General features: G+C 38.4%; 2 protein-coding genes across 5 annotated transcripts in view; one reads left to right on the top strand and one right to left on the bottom strand.

Annotated features, from left to right (window-relative positions):
• Positions 1–385: 385 nt before the first annotated feature.
• On the top strand, positions 386–15774 carry HELB (DNA helicase B). 4 transcript variants are annotated; one of them, XM_041411207.1, is made up of 13 exons: positions 386–589; positions 1695–2069; positions 4348–4556; positions 5865–6728; positions 7791–7962; positions 8713–8854; positions 9820–9950; positions 10975–11059; positions 11946–12005; positions 12562–12766; positions 13420–13554; positions 13765–14202; positions 14695–15774. In XM_041411207.1, exons 1-13 carry the CDS (start codon positions 403–405, stop codon positions 14782–14784), a joined length of 3093 nt encoding a protein of 1030 aa, XP_041267141.1. In that variant the 5' UTR covers positions 386–402; the 3' UTR covers positions 14785–15774. The 4 variants fall into 4 exon arrangements, with proteins under 4 accessions (XP_041267141.1, XP_041267144.1, XP_041267142.1 ...); XM_041411208.1 differs by having other exon boundaries at positions 393–589; positions 1889–2069; XM_041411210.1 differs by lacking the exon at positions 1695–2069 and having other exon boundaries at positions 14695–15773.
• Positions 15660–17900, bottom strand: part of GRIP1 (glutamate receptor interacting protein 1) — a 209007-nt gene continuing 206766 nt past the window's right edge. The window contains exon 24 of the mRNA XM_041411206.1: positions 15660–17492. Coding sequence (XP_041267140.1) covers positions 17259–17492 — 234 coding nt within the window. The 3' untranslated portion in view covers positions 15660–17258. The remainder of the gene's footprint in view (positions 17493–17900) is intronic.

Raw genomic sequence — 17900 nt, 5'->3', positions numbered from 1 at the left:
TCAGTGAGAGATCAATACTGAACGTGAGAAGGCTTGGTATATTTCACAATGAACAGAAAAGGCAAAGAAGTCAAGACTAAGCAGCAACGGCCAGGGTTACAGTGTAGGGAAGGAAAGGTGGTTTTCCACGAGGGCCTTCCGGAGAAGAGTTTGCCAGTCATACATAACATTAAACTACTCCGGGGGCAGCTGGGTGAAACGCAATCGGATGTACTGGAAGTGCGATGTTATGATCTGATGGTTTTGTGATAGGGGTCATGTAAAGACGGACAATTATGTCCCGAAGTGTTAAATAAATAAATAAATAAATAATTGACTCGTCGCTCCGGACTATCCCGAGCCCGCTCCCGCCGCGCCGTCCCGCCCTTCCGCGGGGGCGGGCAGATCTGCGGCGGGGGCGGCATGGCGGAGGCCCGCGGGCAGCGGGGCGCGACCCTGGAGCTCTGGGGGCACCTGCGGTCGCCGCGCTGCGAGGCGGCGGACGACGACGAGGAGAGCGACGAGGACTTCGAGGAGCTGTTGGGGGAGGATGCGCTCCTGGAGACCGCCGGGCGGGAGCTGTCGGCCGCGCTGCCCCCGCGCCGCGCCGGTGAGGGGGGGCTCCGCGCAGGGCGCGGGGAGGCGAGCGGGGCCGGCGCTGCGGGAATGGCGGCGGAGAGGCGGCGCTGGCCACGGCCCGCCCGCCCGGGAGCGGCGCTGTGCGTGAGGGAAAGGGCCCGGGGAAGGGAAAGCTCCCGGCTCGGCCCTTCCCCCTGCCGGAACTGATCACGAGCCGAACCGGGAACCGAAGTACTGGGTGAATAGGGAGTGGAAGGGAAGCGTGATCTCTGCTTTTCTACGGGCACAGGCTTGCAGCAGAAGGAAAACATAAGGTTTTCCCATTCAGGTTAACTTTATACAGAACGCATTTTTTTCTTTCGTGACAAATGAGAGTGTTGATACTTAATGTTAATAATTTCCAACTTGCTACTTAGAGCTTGGAAAAGTAGGTGAAATTGGAACAACCTCTGCCTAAAAAGTATTTTATCTGCAAGTTGTTTATAAAATGGCTAAGCTGAGCTAAATAAGCAGGGGGAAATGAATGTGTTATTACAGACCTGGGAGCTGTCCTGGTGAGGAAGAGGCCCTGCTGAACACAGGTGCCCACTTTGCTCTGGTCATAGCAATTGGTCCCCCGCTGTCCATCAGGGAATGGTGTAATTTTTTTTTTTTTTAAGGCAAACCAGATCATACAAAATGTTAAGAATTTATTATGTTAATTCCTTACAATTTTGATGGTTCCAGTCACGGGAAATATTTGGCATACAAACATATCTGAAGACTCTGCAGGCATTGTGATAGAATATTTTGCGATAAAACTGTTACAAATTCAGTTGTAAACTTGAGGTGGAATAAATAGTAAACCATAATATTAAACCATATGTATTTCATTAGCTTAATAAATTCATAGGCAAGATTTATTCCTCATGCTTAGAGAAGAAGTTTTAGTGCTTGTTTCTGAGTTTGGTTTCACTTTTTTTTTAAATACTAGTGGAGACACAGGCATCAGGAGTTTAGGGAAACTTCTGCTTTACTATTACTACTGCAACTTACAGAAAAGAAAAAGCATTGAACCAACAATACTCTTAATCAGCACAAACTTTTAATTTTTATGACTGTCAACACTGAATTTGTTTTTCTTTTTAATTATTCAGTTATTATACAGGAATGTGGCACCAAAAAGGAGTATGAAGTGGTTGGACGTTTTCCATTAGCTGACCCTTGGTGGAAAGTTAATGTTAAAGCTAAAAAAATGGGGTCGAAATACTTTGTGCAAGGATATCCTTCGTATTTTCTGCAGACTGATGTAGAAGAAAACAACCGACAAGTATTTTCACTCTTTCTTAAGGAGTGTCGTGTTCCTGAAGATTGGAAGGAAAAATTTTTTGCTTGGCTCCCTATGGAGTCTGTGCTGAGTTTTAGCAACCTTGAAGAAAAGCTAAAACAGTTCCAAGTTTCACAGCTACAGCCAAGAGCAATCGAAAGAGATACCAAGGATTACGACATATTCCATTATGTTTCGAAATCATGTAGGTATATCCTGTGCTGTTCCAATTGTTTTGTAAGCTAAGGAGTTCTGCCTCATATACAGCATTCAAGCTAACATATATTCATCTGAAATGTATATTCAAATGATTCTTTTATTTTAAAATATGTCAGGACAGTAGGACAGTTGATCAGTTAAAGATAGGCATACAGAAGGACTTTGCTGAATTCTGTAGGCTAAGTAGAATTGTCTGTGCTAGGGATACTCCATCCCTGGAAGTGTTTAAGACCAGGATGGATGGGGCTCTAAGCAGCCTGGTCTAGTGGAAGGTGTCCCTGCCAGTGGCAGGGATTTGGAACCAGTTGATCTTTAAGGTCCAACCCAAACCATTTTATGCTTCTGTGATTCTACCATGCAAAGACACTGGTGCTCCCTATAGTTTATTCAGCTGTAACAAGTCTTAATGAAAAATGGGTTCATCACTACTTAAGCAGGGTGGTGATGGCTTTTAGGGCTGGCACCTGTTCAAAAGTAGTACAGGTGCCTCTCTGTAGTACAGGGATCAGTGAAGGAGTTCAGTGTAGTCCTGATCAGCTGCACTAAGTAGACTGTCTAGGTGTGTTTGGATCCCACCTGCCAGCAGATTGGTGTGGCTGGAAGCAGACTGTGGTCACTGGAGTGTCTCCACTTCAGACTTCTGAGGATACTGTTGTGGGCAATGTTGGTGTGGTTACATGAGTGTGACTACCTGAGTGTTAGAGATTGGATCGGGAGTGTGCTTTTGAAGCAGACATCCCCCTTGTTCCTGCTGTGATGCAGTCTCTGAGAGTACTGACTGAGTGTCCCTGCTGGGTGAAACCCAAACAGTGTGTTCACTTGCATTCCTGAGGTACTCCAGTCCATAAAGGCATTTGTAGGGGCTAAGTCTGTGGCACCAGACTTAGCTGGTCTGAAGCAAAACACTGCAATACAGAGAAAATCAGGGTGTCTGAGATGTGGCCTCGGCGTTAGAGCTCTTGTTTGCTCTCATGATCTGTTTCCATAACCTGTACAGACAGGTTGGGTCTATCTGCTGTTAGGTGTAAGCAAGCAGAGTTTTCCAGTACTTGGCTCACTGGGCAGTGTCAGGTCAGGTGATGGAGGTGACATCACTTTTGGATGTCAAATTGTGTGTAACAGCAGAGTTCTGAGCCTCTGCTAGACTTGAGCTGACTGTACTTCACATCCCATTTGTAAGGGGAGGAAAGTGCTCTGTAGGCTTTCAGGCTTTTTGTTCTCATTTTGTAATGATAGAAAAGATTGCACAGTCCCTACTCTCTTCACATTTCTTGCAGTTGGTGTTTTTTTCCTAGTATCTAGCTTAAATTAATTTGCTAAGTTTTAAGCTTTAATCTTTATCATTGAGCAATATAGACCGTTCCCCTACCCCAGTTGCTACTGTTAGTATTGTAAATTGTTTTGGTTGTTATTAATTGTTATGGGCTTGAGTAGTTTGTTCTTCAAGCCTTCATGGTACTTTTTTGTGTGGAAATAGTGTGTATTGATGATATACATGTAAATTAAGTAATTACTTAAAAGGGAAAAGGTTTTCTCTTTGTCTTTATGAGGGTAAGACAGTGATCAGAAAAAGTACTTAAGTGAGAAAAATCAGTGGTGTAAATTTTCCTTAACACAAAATTAAAAATAGCCTATTTTTTTTCCAAGGGCCAAAGATTTTGAAAGTCTCACTTTCTTATTAAATTTGTTGTTCTTTCTTCTGAAATTACCTTTTAAAGCAAAATGTAGAGCAAATCAGTTTCATTATTCCTCACTCTCAGCCTGTGACTGATGTCAGGGAAAGCTTAATTTTGGAGTCATTGAGAAAGCCAGTGGAGAGCACTATTTTTTGGTAAGTTCCTCTTCTGATCTGATACTACAAATTTAGAAGCATCTTTCCTTATTTTGCATTTGAAATGTTCTTCTGTACATCTGTATGAAAATCACTTCTAGGTAAGAGGCGGGCATGGTGAGGTCTGAACTGACTTTGTACAAAATGCTGTTGAGTATGCAGTTTGAACCATGTGAATGGTACATATTTTTCCAAGTGAATACATTTAGTTGCTGTTTTTATGTCATCTGTTTACATTGTTTTTTTCTTAAGGCATGTCAGGGAAAACAGACTTAAAAAAATTTTGAAAAGGGTTACGGAAAGTAAGAAAATGAGAGAAATTTGTGATGTCTTGGATATAATGGAAGCAGAAGGACGAAGCCAGAGTCCCTGTAAATTGCTTTGCAACAATCTGCATATCACATAAAAATTCCTGTGTTTATGGTGCGTGCAGTTGCAGGAAAGGCGGTATTGGGAGCTCTGGCTTTTCCGAGGATACTGGAGTTCTTGCCAGTTCTTCTGCCACGCCACTTTTGCTGTCTGTTAGAGAAGATGTGTTGGGAAAGAAAGGCTGATGAGGATGGTGAGGAGGTAGCTGATGAGTTGGGAACAAAACTGGATGAGATACTAAAGGATGAGCCATGGAAACTTGGATTCAGCAGGGTAGGTAATGTTATGAATGGTAAAAATATGGTGTTTGCTGCATTTGAGGTGCATTAGACTACAGTACTGTTTTGGTTGGGTTCACTTGATTAAATGGGCATTTGTAGGGGCTAAGCATAGCTCATTTGGAAATAGATGATATATGGGACTCAGTTTTAGCAAAGGGTTTTGTTTTTCCAATTGGTCTAGAATTAATTAATCTCAGAAGATTTTTGAAAGTGGTTTTGTTACAACCATTTGTTTAGTATTTTCTACAAGAGACAGATAATAAAATGCTTGAGGTAATTGGGCCAAAAGTTAGGCAGCTAATTTAAAATCCTCAACTGTTCTCTTAGATTTTATACTGGTAAGTGAGACTTTTGTTCCTAATATATAGAACAATATCTATGCTTTCTTAGTAGGGTTGATAAGTTTCTCTGTAAGAGATCATCTGGTTCAGCAGTTCATTTTTTTGCAGTGGGATTTGCAGTGGTTGCTTACCTTCCTGTTTTCCTTTGCTGTGCTTGCCGTGAGCTGTGCTGCCGCACCTCACCTTAGCAGTCCTGGACCTCACCTGAGAGCATTAGATATTCACAAATATCGGTGGTTTTTCCTCTTCTTTAGGCCTCCAGTGCTTTACTGATGGAGGTTCTGATTTGCCTTAATCTAATTTCAGAGATTCAGCAGGGTAGCTAATATATTTCAATGTTTCTTGTAATTTCCTTTGAAAAGATTTTCCCGATGTCCGGTTTGACTGTTCCTTTTGCAATATGGACTTGCTGCTCTCTTGCTTCAAGGACCTGCATTCTCACTGCAGTTTTTTATTGCTTGAAGACTCTCTAAGCTTTTTCTCGTATGACTGAGCAAGTGCAATTAATTTTTCTTGCTCTCAAGAGTTCATCTCTTTTGCACATCTCAATCTTTTGCTATTTTTTGTGAAAGTGCTAGTGTCTGTAGAGGTGGCATATTTCTTGAACATGTTCAGAATTTGGTAGAGAATTCTGGCTAATGCCTTTCCTGTGCTCTGTTTCTACAGTTTGTGTACCTTTATGTGAAAATGTGTTATTTGGTGTGCACGAGTTCTCCCTAGTACTCAATTTCTTTGCCAGGTTTTTTATTTTTAAAGTTTCTGTTTCATACAGAAGGGTAAGTAAGAGGAATTATCCTTCCAGCTTACTTTTAAGTATTTTGCTTTATGAAAACTAAGTAAATTTTTGCAAACTTCCACCTTCTGAATTGCAATTTGTATTTACTAGGAGGAATGTTCAGCAAGAAGCTAAAATCTTCTGAAATAAATCTATGCTTTCTTTTTTTCTTTTTGGGGAGAAGATTATGTATAAGGATTTGAACATTGCTTACTGTGAGGCAACGTGGGCTGCCTTCTGTCAGTGTGAACATCTCCTCTGGAAGATTCCTGGCTTGCAGAAGAACGCGTTAATTCTGTATGATCAGCTCAAGACACGCTGTAGACAAATGGGACACACATACGAAGATCAAGATGAATTAGCTCGTTTGGTATCCAAACACATGTCCATTGAGCATGTTTGGCAATCTCTGGAATTTTTGAAAGATGAGAATGTAGTGATTAGGGAGAAAAAGCTGGTGTTTCTGCCTCATCTTTACAAATCTGAAAAAGACATTGCAAGGTATGTAGGTGACCTTCTGTCAAACCATACATGGAAACTGGATGTGGATGTGAAAAAGATACTTAACATTTCTGAGACACCAGGAGAAACTGCAAATAACAAAATGAATATTACTCAGGCACATGAAGTAGAGGAAAATAATCCAGACAGTCATAATGGTGAAGATCACTTTCCTGAAAAGGAGGTGGGCTCTATGTCTGCTATCCAAAGTAGAGCAGAGGTAGACAATGATCAGGTGATTGCTGTAAAAAAAATTTGTTCTAATCCTGTCACAATCATAAGTGGAAAAGGAGGCTGTGGGAAGAGTACAATAGTTAGCTGCCTTTTTCGTCATTTAAACCAAATGGAAAAAGAAGTAGAAGCTGCTTCAAAGGACTTTGAAGGAGACTTGGATGCATCTGAGGAATGGAATACATTTGATCACCACTGGGAATCAGAGAATATGTATGCAAAAAAATATTTGAATGTACTATTCACTGCACCTACAGGGAGGGCGACAAGTCTTTTAAGAGAAAAAACGCAGCTTCCTGCATATACACTGCATCAGGTAAGGTTTGTTTTGGGTTTTGTTTCTTGTTTTGTCTTTTTTTTTTTTTTTAATTAGGTTCTGAAACATCTTTTGGCACTGTCCATTCTTGTCTTGGAAAAAAAACCAAAAAGGCAGCTTGTTATTGGACTTCCCTTAAGAAATGTGTAGCCTATTATTGGTATTAATGTTAATGCTTGGGTACAGCTAATCAGTATCTGAAAATCAGCATTATGTTTTGGGGGAATCATAAATCAGTCCTTTGAAATACATTATTTGCCAACTTTTGTTTCTTTACTATTTATATACATCTGAAACTTGTGCTTCTCTAGGGCATCTGGTTTTTTCAGCTTCTCAGTTCTGCATTTTAGTTTAATCAAGACAAAAATGATTTCTAGGTGGTAGAGCTGTTTTCTAGGATCCTGTTGCCTAGCAATCATAGCAGCACATACATGAAAAGATCAGTAGCCTGGAGTTGAATGAGAGAAATTTCATTTGCACAGTGTTTCCTTAATTAGTGTTAGGTTTTGTGGAATTTTTTTGAAAATTTTGGAATTCTTTTAGAAAAAAGTAGAAAGCAAACTTTGTTAATAAACTTAGGCCAAGTCTGTCTTGTTCTAGGTAGCAAAGGTGCCAAGAAGACATTGGAATTACGGAATAACCCATATAAATAGAAATTATAATAACTTAAAAAGTACTGTTGGTTTATTTTATCTTTGGGGACTGGATAGTTACTTGCCTGTTCCCCTTCCCCATGCAATTTTGGGTATTATTAATGACATCAAGTTGTAGTAGGAGGTGTCCTGTGACTGAGCAACCTAATGGCTGACCTAGTGTCTTTAACAGTTCCTGCAGGAAAAAAAAGACTGTGCTTTTATGTATGTCAGTGTTGCTAATCTCAGCTAGAAATACATTCACTGAGGAAGAAAATAAGACAGAATGGTTGAGTCTTCTGGGTCTTCACAGGTGTAAGTTCAGAATTTTGGATAATAGCTCTACATACGTCAGATGATACCACGCTGTCTACTTTTATGACATCACTTAGAGTTGATTAGTGTCAGAGCTTGCTTTATTTGTTTCTAGATTATCTATAGTTTTAAATCGTGGAGGCGGACTGACCAAGAACAGCTGTGGAAGTTTTCTGCAGTTACAGTTCTCATTGTGGATGAAGGAAGTTTGGTGTCTGTACAAATTCTTAGTTTAGTTTTGAAACTCTTGTGTGAGCATGCTCAGCTTGCTAAACTTATTATTCTAGGTAAGTCAAACAGCAAATTTAGCATTGTACAATGTTTAATAATGCCCAGTATACAGCATAAGTATCAGAGCTCCCGAGTCTTAAAATGTTACATTGTTCTGTACTTGGATACTTTTGCTATTTTCTTAAGGTCAGACAATTTTCCAAATGTCAGTATGAAAGTATCAGTATCTCCATTATCTGTTTAGCAGTGTTTTGTCTTATTCTGACTTCCATGTGGTAGGTTATTACATCTTGCAAATGGTAAACTTTTCTGATTTCCTTAGATGTGAAGGAGCTGTTCTTAGCATACGAATTGTATGCTAGAAGGGAGTTTTCATGCCATTCTTAATGCTAGGATCATCTTGTTTTAATTTAGAAAGGAAAGCAAAGAAATGTAAAATCAATTTTTGATGCTTTTTTAGAGGTTTCCTTTTTGACATGCCATTTATGGCATTTGTTTTTAAATATGTAGCTTTCAAAGTGTGTTTGAGTAAGATGTGATCACTGTCAGTACTCATCAGGCAGAAGAATTTGCACTTGCTAGTAAAGTATGACTGGTTGAGGAGTATAAAAAAACTATACTACAACCTTATTCCCAAAGTTTCTTAGATCCTTGAATGTTTGATTTCATGTGAATTGCATTAAGCATGGATGTTACTATGTAGAGGGTTGAGGATTTGTTCATACAAGTACTCATTTTTTTAAAGACAATTTTCAGCAGATGATATGTTATTCCTTCTCACAAAAACTAACGTGCATTCTGTTTAGGTGACACTAGACAGCTACCAAGCATAGACCCAGGAAACATGTTAGCTGATATCTTTGAGGGTCTAAAATCAAGAGGCTTTTCTGTGGAACTGCGAACTAACCACAGAGCTGAATCACAACTAATTGTAGACAATGCATCAAGGTAGGATATCCTGATGTGTGTGTGAAGAATTCTTGTAATTCTTGCCCAGCCTTTTACCTGCAAATAGCAGTCCATCCAGATTTGACTCTGTAGTATTGCTTCTTTTCTTTCTTTTGCTTGCATTTTTAATCCAAATCCATAGCATTGGTTTTAAAAACAAGCAACCCTCCCCCAAAACAACAGCAACAAAACCCTACAGATTTTTCAGACGTATATATTGGACAAAAAAAGTGTGTGCTGGAATGCTCTTGAATTTTATGGGATGTATTTCACTAGTATGTTGTCAGATACTCTCTGTTCTTTTCAAATGAATTGTAAATGCACAAATGACTTTTTGCCTTCCAAAACAGCTTACAATTGCTCCTCTAAAAAGGAAGTTTTAAAGACAGTGCTGATAAGTGTGACAACAACTGAAACAGACTGAATTGCTTGGAGAGTTTACATGTCAAGGGCCATTACATCACAGGTTCTTCGTATTTTTTTCTCTGTCAATACTTAGAGTCAAAATGTTTCCAGCATTTGCATTACTTTCGTTTTGGAAATTATCCTGTTTCCTGTCAGTGCTTGATTTCTTTTTTAAACCTCTAAGAAAAAAATCTAGGTTTTGATGTTAATTTGAGAATATTCTGAACATTTGCAAGATGTCCAGAGCTACTAAGTGTTTTACAAACATTCTTACTTATTTTTTGTTAACACTTCTGTTTCAGTCCGTTTTGCTCCCATGGGAAGAACTGTATGAGTAATACTAAGTATCTGCTGCAGTGATGGAGGGTTTAGAGAATAAAGTACCAATTTTTTCAATGTGAAATCAAGTTATACTCTGAGGAAAGAGTTTTCAGGGTGTGTAGTGTAGATCTAGACAAAAGACTTCTAAGTGGTGAACTTCAAGCTGATGCAGATGATGATATGCTGGAATTCTTTAACTGAAAATAACTTTTTGGTTTCCCTCCAATGCTCTGGTCCAGAATCTCTCACCGGCAGCTTCCTGAATTTGATGAGGTGCTGAAAGTTTCTGCTTGGAATGAGGAAATGACAATGCCAATCCCAGAGAAGAAATTTATTTTTATTGCTTTGCCTGCTGGCGGGAATTGTGAGAGTATGTCAGTTTCTTATCTTGATTTTCCCTTTGGTAAATCATAGACTATTGTCTGGAACAAAAATCTTGGGAAAATTTTAGTCTGGCTTTGTGGTATAAATTTAAATGCTTTGTCTTTTGCCTTCTAAGTAAGTTACTTCTAAGTAAGTGCAAAGAATGGGCTGTAGAGCTCCAGCTCACCAGTTAGACTTTGAAATAGGGGACAACTTCCACCACTATAATCAAGTGTGGTTGTCTTTTTATATTGTAGCTGGAGCTGTCAAACCTTAAGAGATTTTCAGAATTGATTCAGAGGTGAATCATTTGAGTAAAAAGTGACTGTAACAGTATGGTGTGCTGGACAGGAATGTGCTCCGAGCTGTAGAACTGAGTTAGGAAAATTCTAAGAAGGGATCCCAGTATTTTTTTTAAATTGTTTTGGGGTCAGGGCTAGAGCCGTTGTTTATTGGGGTTTTTTGACATTTATTGGGTATAAGTGGATTGAGTGGCCTCTCTTTTATATGCATCAAAACACTTCAAGGGGAATGCAGGAAAAAAAAACCAGTACAAACATTATCACCTTATCTTACTCTAGCAAAATACTCAGCAAGCAGAACACTGAAAGTAGATTTCTTCTGTGAAATCCAAGTGTATAGGTGTGTGGCTTGAAAATATTTAATCTTTCCCTCTTCAATGTGCTGTATCAAAACCTTGTTTTGCATGAATATGCTCCATGCAGCTGTTTAACACAGAAATAAGAATTTGTGTCTTTCTCTATCACTCTTGTTTCTCAGGTTTTAATACTGGATTAACTGCATGATGCTTTCTTGGGAGTTTTATGGTGTATTTTTGTTTCTTTTGAGAGTGTGTTGTTTTGTGTAAGAGTTTTTTTGGGGGAGGGGTTGTTTCTTTTTTGTTTTGTTTTAAACAAGTTGCGATGTCATTAAAGCAAGAAATAAGCAAATGCAATTTCATATTGAATTATATTTTTCTTTTTGAAATTCTGAATATTTTTATGTCTTATCTTTTACGTCTTTTAAAACAGATTTACAAACTGCAATAAAGACTTTACTTAAAAAAGGGCCAGGATTGGAGGATGCCAAACAATCACAATTCATTGCTTTCAGAAGGTAATGGAGTGTGCAGGCAGACATTGAAAAAATCTTTGCTAGCAGCCACAATCTAAAAATAGCTGAGTGTGTTGAGTTGGAGAGACTAGTGGCAATAGCCTAAATCTAGATACTTGGAATACTTATCACCTAAGAAGGATAGGATGTAGGGCTCTAACTCACTTTGAAGAAAGAATGGAAGTCAGTAATCACAGGAGCATGAATAGTGTGCATGGCTTTGCAGAAAAACTGAAGGGATAAAAGGGATAATGTGCACTAGTACCACTAGTCCATAACCTTGAGTTCTGCACAAAAGGGTACTTAAGAAAAAACCCCTCCTCCTTTAATTGTGAAGAACATTTTCTCAGTAAGTGAAAAACACCCACTATTTACAGGGTCCCAGTGAGCTAATAAGTGATTTGTGAATGCTGAGTAACTCTGGTATCAATTTTTTGACTCCAGACTGCATTCAGGTACAAGACTGTTATTAGTGATTTTTCTGTATGATTCTTCTAGAATGTATTTATAGGTTCTTAAGCTGCATTTAAAAGTTAAAATTCCAGGTCTTTAAAAAGTAAATAAATCTTCTTGCTATTTTTAATATATCCACAGACAGAAAATAATCTGTCCAGGTTTTAGTTTTTCTTTAGTTTTCTTCTTGATCTTAAAACCAAATCTAGCTAATCTAGAGCTTTCTGTGGTATTTAGACAAAACTGTTCCTTTAATGCTCTGTCTTCAAAACTCTGAATAAGTAATTGTTCTTAATTGGTGGTGGAAGATCATCAGAGAGACAAAGGGCTTTTTCCATTATTTATAAATTAATGGCTTATGTGACAGTGACACTGCTTGTAATTGTATGTTTTGTATATAATGACTTTGTTCATGTTCTTGTTTTGTATGATTTAGGCAAGATTGTGATCTAATAAATGAACTTTGTTGCCAACACTATTCAAATCATTTAACCAGGTAAGCCAGTGTTTTTCATTTTTCCTGTGACCAATTTAATTTTGTTTTTAAAAGTGTTATAGCCAGGCCAATACCATAAAATAGGATTGTAAAACTTCCAATGTTCCATCTAGATCTGATTATGTTACAAATCATTCATATAATAAACTTTATTTGATGGGTTCTTTAATCTCATTTTAAATAGTGGTAAAAGGCTTTTCATTTAAATTCATGATGTGAATTCTGAGATTTTAAGTTACTACTGAATATTCAAAATTCATATAAAAGCAACATGAAAAAAACCCTCAAGGTTATTTTTTTTTTTGCTACTATATGATTTATAAATAGATTCTGAAATATTTTTGTGCTACTCTGTATTACTGGGTTATGTTATTGTTTTTTTTACCAATTTGTTTTACAAAAGTTCAAGTCATAAATGTGTTATCCTGACTATTTTGAATATTATTCAAGTTTTTAATCTGGGTCAAGTATAGAGAATGGAAAGAGAAAAAGTACTGAGAGATGTTAAATATACACTTCGTAAATACATTTTCCCCTTTTTCTTTCTCTCACCTAGAGACCATAAGAACAGACTTCTGTTTCAAACTGGGGACAAGATTGCCAGCACACGCAATGTTTATCTCAAGGATCTCTTGGCAACCTGTGATGTCAGAGAGGGTTCTAATGGCCAGGAATGCAGAAGTGGAGAAACCACACTCCCTGCAGAGTCCAATGAGGAGGGCAAACGACTCTGCAATGGAGATATATTTTTCATAACAAAGGTAAGTCCTGGCAGCAAGAACTTGTACAAAGAAAACCTGGTGGGAAATGATTCAGTGCTTGCTGAATCACCAGAAGAAAACAACTCACACTTTTAAATTTGGCCCATAATACTTACTTAGTTCTGCTAAACAGTTGTGTAAAAGGCATGGAAGAGGCAAGGTACAATAGAAAATTTTAAAAACCCCTCAATTCTGGACTTTTTTGTACAATGTGTTTCAGCTGATTGTGTTCGGTGTAAATACAGTCTGTAAATACTCAAATGTATTGTAATTGAAAATGTACTGTAATTGAAATAGATAATGTTTAAATTCACATGGTCTGAAGTAAAGAGTAATGTTACAGCTTAAGGTTTCCCTGGCAGAAAACCAAGCTGGCCTGAAAGTAACAGCAACAAAAAACTTTTTTTTTGCTGGGTTGAGTGAGTTGAGCAGTGAAAGTATCAGTAGTTAGGGTAGGCTCTGAACAGTGAGAACTGCTTTCCTTCAGGTGGTCCGTGAAAGACAGCGCTTTATTGGGCTTAGCATCTTCTGAAACTTTGAGCTGGCTGATGTTGCAGCTGTTGTAATTTCAGGGCAAGCCAGAATAGGGAAGTACAGACATTGCTCCTGCTGCTAATCCAGGGTCACTCCTGAGTGTTTTGCTTTTCCTTTAGGATGCAGAAATTGATAAGCAGCGCTTGCTGACCATCAGCACCACGTACGGCTCCACGTTCACTGTGAACTACACGGCACTGAGGAAGCTGTGTCACATAAAGCATGCCTGGGCCAGAACTATTCACACATTCCAGGTAAAACCACAGCAGCTGTGAGCTGAGCTATTGCATTCTTACTCTGTCATGGAAGAATCGGAAACTTTTCTTGAAACTAGAATTTCTTGAAAGCAGGATAGAAAATATTCTCGAGAGTGTCCCCAGTTGCCTCCAACTTCCTCACTCTTGTCTTTTTTTTAACTGTTTCCTGGAGAGGAGCCTTTGAACCAGAGCTCTCCCCCGTTTCAGGGCTCGGAGGAGAGGACCGTGGTGTATGTGGTTGGCAGTGCCGGCCGGCAGCACTGGCAGCACGTGTACACAGCTGTGACCAGGGGCCGCTGCCGCGTCTACGTCGTGGCTGAGGAGCCGCACCTCAGGAGAGCAGTAAAGAGCAAGGAGGTCACCAGGAAAACGCGTTTGCAGAGATTCTTGAGAGAGGCAATTGCAGAAACAAACAACTGTCCCAGACAAATGCCCTCTCCCCTGATGAAGTGCTGGAACAGTCAAGAGCTCAAGAATCAGTCTGTTTCTGCTACTCAAGGCGCTCCTGACCCACCTGAGCTTCAGAGTGACCTTATGACAGAGGAAGGGCCATCAGTTCTCAGTAGAGAGAAGATGGGCACTTTGAAGCAAAGTCCATGTAAAAGACAAATCCCTGCATCTGAGGATGCTACAGAAATACCCCCTGTAAGTATCTCCTTACTGAGAAAGTTCAAAACAAACTTTTGCACTCTCTTTCACCACTGCTAGTCACCAGGGCACTGTTACAATTGTTTTATTAGCATTTATTTAATAATTTTCAAGTTGACCAGTAAGAGGGGAAGCAGTCAAATTTGGCAGATGTCTTTGCAGAGTAATATATGGCTAATACAGGAAAAAAAAGGTTAATAGTAGTAAGCTTATACATATTTTTACTCTCAGAGTGATCTGTTGGCTAGCTTAGCCTGTATCAGCTTATGGTTTGTGCACAAATGTCAGATTTTAGGTGACATGCTGTGAGAGATGTATATGAAATTTAATAATTGAAATTGATTTTTTTAAAGTCAAACCTGATAACAGATGCTTTTTTTTTTATTACATCTAATTTCTGAGCTCATGTATAAAGAACCTGTTTTGAAGAAGCTACTATATTTTAGGTCTGTTTCAAACTTGGGTAACATTTTTGTTTTGTTTTGACAGACAACAGTAGAAGAATCCCCACTTGGATCTTCCAGACTTAAGAATCTGACACTGGGACAGCAAATTCCTAGGAAGCTTTTCAAAAGCTAACAGACAATTATTAATTGGTCTTGGTATGAACCTTTACTGAACCTGTTGAAGATTTTTGGGATGGAGACACTGAATATGCAGGTGCCTTTCAAAGGCTTTCTTGGTTTTGCATGTTCTGTGAAGAACAGCTTGTTTTATGCTGAGCCTCTTAAATTGTCAGTGATCCATTTTTAGTAGATTCACCGGTGTACTAGTCATCAAAAATCATGTAATTCTTTTGTTTTGCTGAAGAATGAACTTACAGGTCTTTGAGGTTCCAGATGTTCTCTTAAAAAATACACCAGGATGTATTTTGTTTTAAAGGTTCCTATTTGTCCATACCAAGATTTATCCATCTCCAAATGTTACAATAGTGATGAGTTGCACTTACTGATGTGCCAAAACTATAGATTCCTTGAGAAAAAAACCCAATTTTTGTAGGTTTTTATGATGTGGCAGATTTGTGGCCATGAAACTTTGATGGATTATGGATTTTAATCTTGTTACAGACATAACAAGAAAGTTGCATTCAGTGACATAGAAAACTTTTTCTATGATGTAGAACTTGCCATTGCTGCTTTAGCTAATGGTTCTGTGCTGATGATGATCTTGGTAAGAAAAGCAAAACTCAAAATCAGAGTTCAAATAACATTCCACTTCCAGTTTTCTCATGTGTACTTTGGGACTTGCTGTGTTGCAGTTTTGAGATTAATAAATTGAATGTTAAATCAAACATCAGACACATTGTACTAAAATGTGTACAACCTGCTTACCTTCAACAATTTTTCCTTTTCACATATGGTAGGAAAAAGTATACAACAAATATAAAAATGGTATTTTTTTCTAAAACTGTGGAAAAAAATGGGAAAAATATGAAGTAGAAAACCTCTACCTCATTTTTAATGTCTTCAAATCACTGTTTATTTCAATTTATACAGTTTTTCCATACAAATATTTGCAACAGTTTGAATTTCAAAAAACATAACATAGACGATAAATATCATGCTATTAAAGTATTAAATTTGTACAAAAATACTTTACAGTTTAATACTTATTTGTTACAAATAAAAATACATATTTATGTGACTCATGAACCTTGGAGTTTTTTGTTTTGTTGGTTTTTTTCTTTTTTACATGATTCAGCCTATAATGTCATTCTGACCTTTTCTGGCAGTGCTGAAATAGAAATCAGAAATACTTGTGTGTGTGCAGGGCAGGTGAGCTTGTTTATGTATTGGAAACAGCAACAGGGATACATTAAACAGTTTAAATTGACCAGAAACAACTCTGTAAGGTGATTGCTTAGATATGGAAACTCTACAAATATACAAATCCAGTATCTTTATATTCACCAATAACAATAATTACCAATAACAACTTGAATACCAGAATAAACCAATGCAGCTGCTGGTGGGCATATAAAGCAACTGGCAGTATTTTATTGCTTGGGGGAAGAGGGGAGAGGAGGCAATTTGTGTGATGTGTTTGTAAAACATATTTACAATTTTATATTCTAAAAATGTGTTGCAGGGGGTAATGTTTATCATAAAGAAGGCTGAAAACAAAGCATATTAAATAGGACCTTTCTTCCTTCAAGAAACTGATTGACTTAAAAAGCTCATGTGTGACAGTACAAGTTTACAGGTTTATGGATCATTAAAGAGCTTTTGTATCAATCTCCACTGACATAATTTTAAAAAAAGCCATTTTCTTTTAAAAAAACCTTTCTAATTTGTCTGAACTCATTTCAGTTTCATTCTTTTCCGTAATCCCTCGTCAGAAGTTTTATCCCACTAAAAAATCTCTGCTTAAAAATCCCCACAGGTTGCAAGACATACCATTAAATATTTCATTGCATAGGGAATAACATATGTTCTAACGAAGTTTGCTGAAGTGGGGAGCAATGTTCAATGCAAGCTGCAGCTTCCTGCAAGCATTTTGTTGTAACCCTGCTTTGTCTAATAAGTGCACCCTTCTCGCCAGCGAATAAAGGTTTCCAAAATCAGAGATGTAGCCATTTCCCAGGAAAACCCAGTGCAGTAAACCACTCTGCCTTGTCCATCAGACAGCAGCACCTTCCTCAGAAAAGGATTTCTGAAAACAGGGTAGCCTGGACACTACTGTTTGTTAGCAGAGGTTAACTCCATGGTTTTCCCTCAAACAGCTGCTGTTGCTGGAGGGAGAAGAACATTTAGATCATGTTTAAAACATCTCCCCAGTTTCTTATTTGGGGGAAAAAAAGGCCCTTATGTGTTTATTTTTTTTCCACTGTTACTAATCCTAGATTGCTTAGAATGGAAAATGACTTGACTTAATGAAGAATGAAACTATTTCTAAAGTAACAGTGAATTAATAGAAGCCTTGAGACAGACCAACCGACCTCCTGTGCTTTTCAGTGCTGTACAGCATCTGAGCCTCAGTCTCAGAGAAATCTTGAGTGGATTTAGCACCATAATTGTCTTTTGTTACCGAATGTCCTGCTCCAGTGGTTTCTGCTATAAGGTATTTGTAGGATCCCGTGTCTCCGTGCTAACACTGGTGTGTCCGCTCTGCTGCAGGAAGGCAGCATTCGGGTCGCTCCACTCCCCACTCCCTGAAGTGTGTTCTGAGCTTCCTTTCTGAGATGCCAGGGGGTTTCTGCTAATGACCAGTTCCAGCTTATTGCCAGATTCTGCGATGAGGGGCACAACCAAACAGCAGTCAAAGTCTCTGGTGCGAACGTGGTTTACCTGATTGATGAGATGATTGATTCTTGTTACCATTTTAGGAAAAAAAAATGAGATCACAAGAGAAACTAATTTATCCTTGAGACTATAGAGCTTGATTTAATTATTCCAAGTAGAGAATCACCCACTATAAGACTATTTAACTGTGATGTCTGGTCTGAAGACATCAATTAAGTTTTCTATTCACTTTTAAAGAGAATGTAGCAGACGTGGGGATATTTACACTGGTGCTGGCTGTTGCCAGCTTTCACAATGCTCACTCCAATAATGACATTTAACAGCACACAGTTTTTCTGTCTTTCATGGTGTTTGTCAATTTAAATGCAGTAGAACACATCTGTAATTTCAATTCAGTTCAAATCTCTGGTTTTACCTAATACATAAAAATTTATGTGAAGTATTTTATTAGGC

This window comes from Onychostruthus taczanowskii, unplaced genomic scaffold, assembly GCF_017590055.1.
Source record: "Onychostruthus taczanowskii isolate IOZ18803 unplaced genomic scaffold, ASM1759005v1 scaffold35, whole genome shotgun sequence".
Taxonomy (NCBI): Eukaryota; Metazoa; Chordata; class Aves; order Passeriformes; family Passeridae; genus Onychostruthus; species Onychostruthus taczanowskii.
The sequence above is the reverse complement of the archived record's forward strand: the minus strand, read 5'-3'. Positions and strand labels throughout refer to the sequence as shown.

What these genes read in the sequence shown, in the direction of transcription:
- HELB (XM_041411207.1), top strand. Translation starts at nt 403, where the DNA reads ATGGCGGAGGCCCGCGGGCAGCGGGGCGCGACCCTGGAGCTCTGGGGG. An exon ending in CCATTATGTTTCGAAATCAT is followed by an intron (nt 2,070 to 4,347) that starts GTAGGTATATCC and finishes TGGTGCGTGCAG; the next exon opens with TTGCAGGAAAGGCGGTATTG. An exon ending in CTGCATATACACTGCATCAG is followed by an intron (nt 6,729 to 7,790) that starts GTAAGGTTTGTT and finishes ATTTGTTTCTAG; the next exon opens with ATTATCTATAGTTTTAAATC.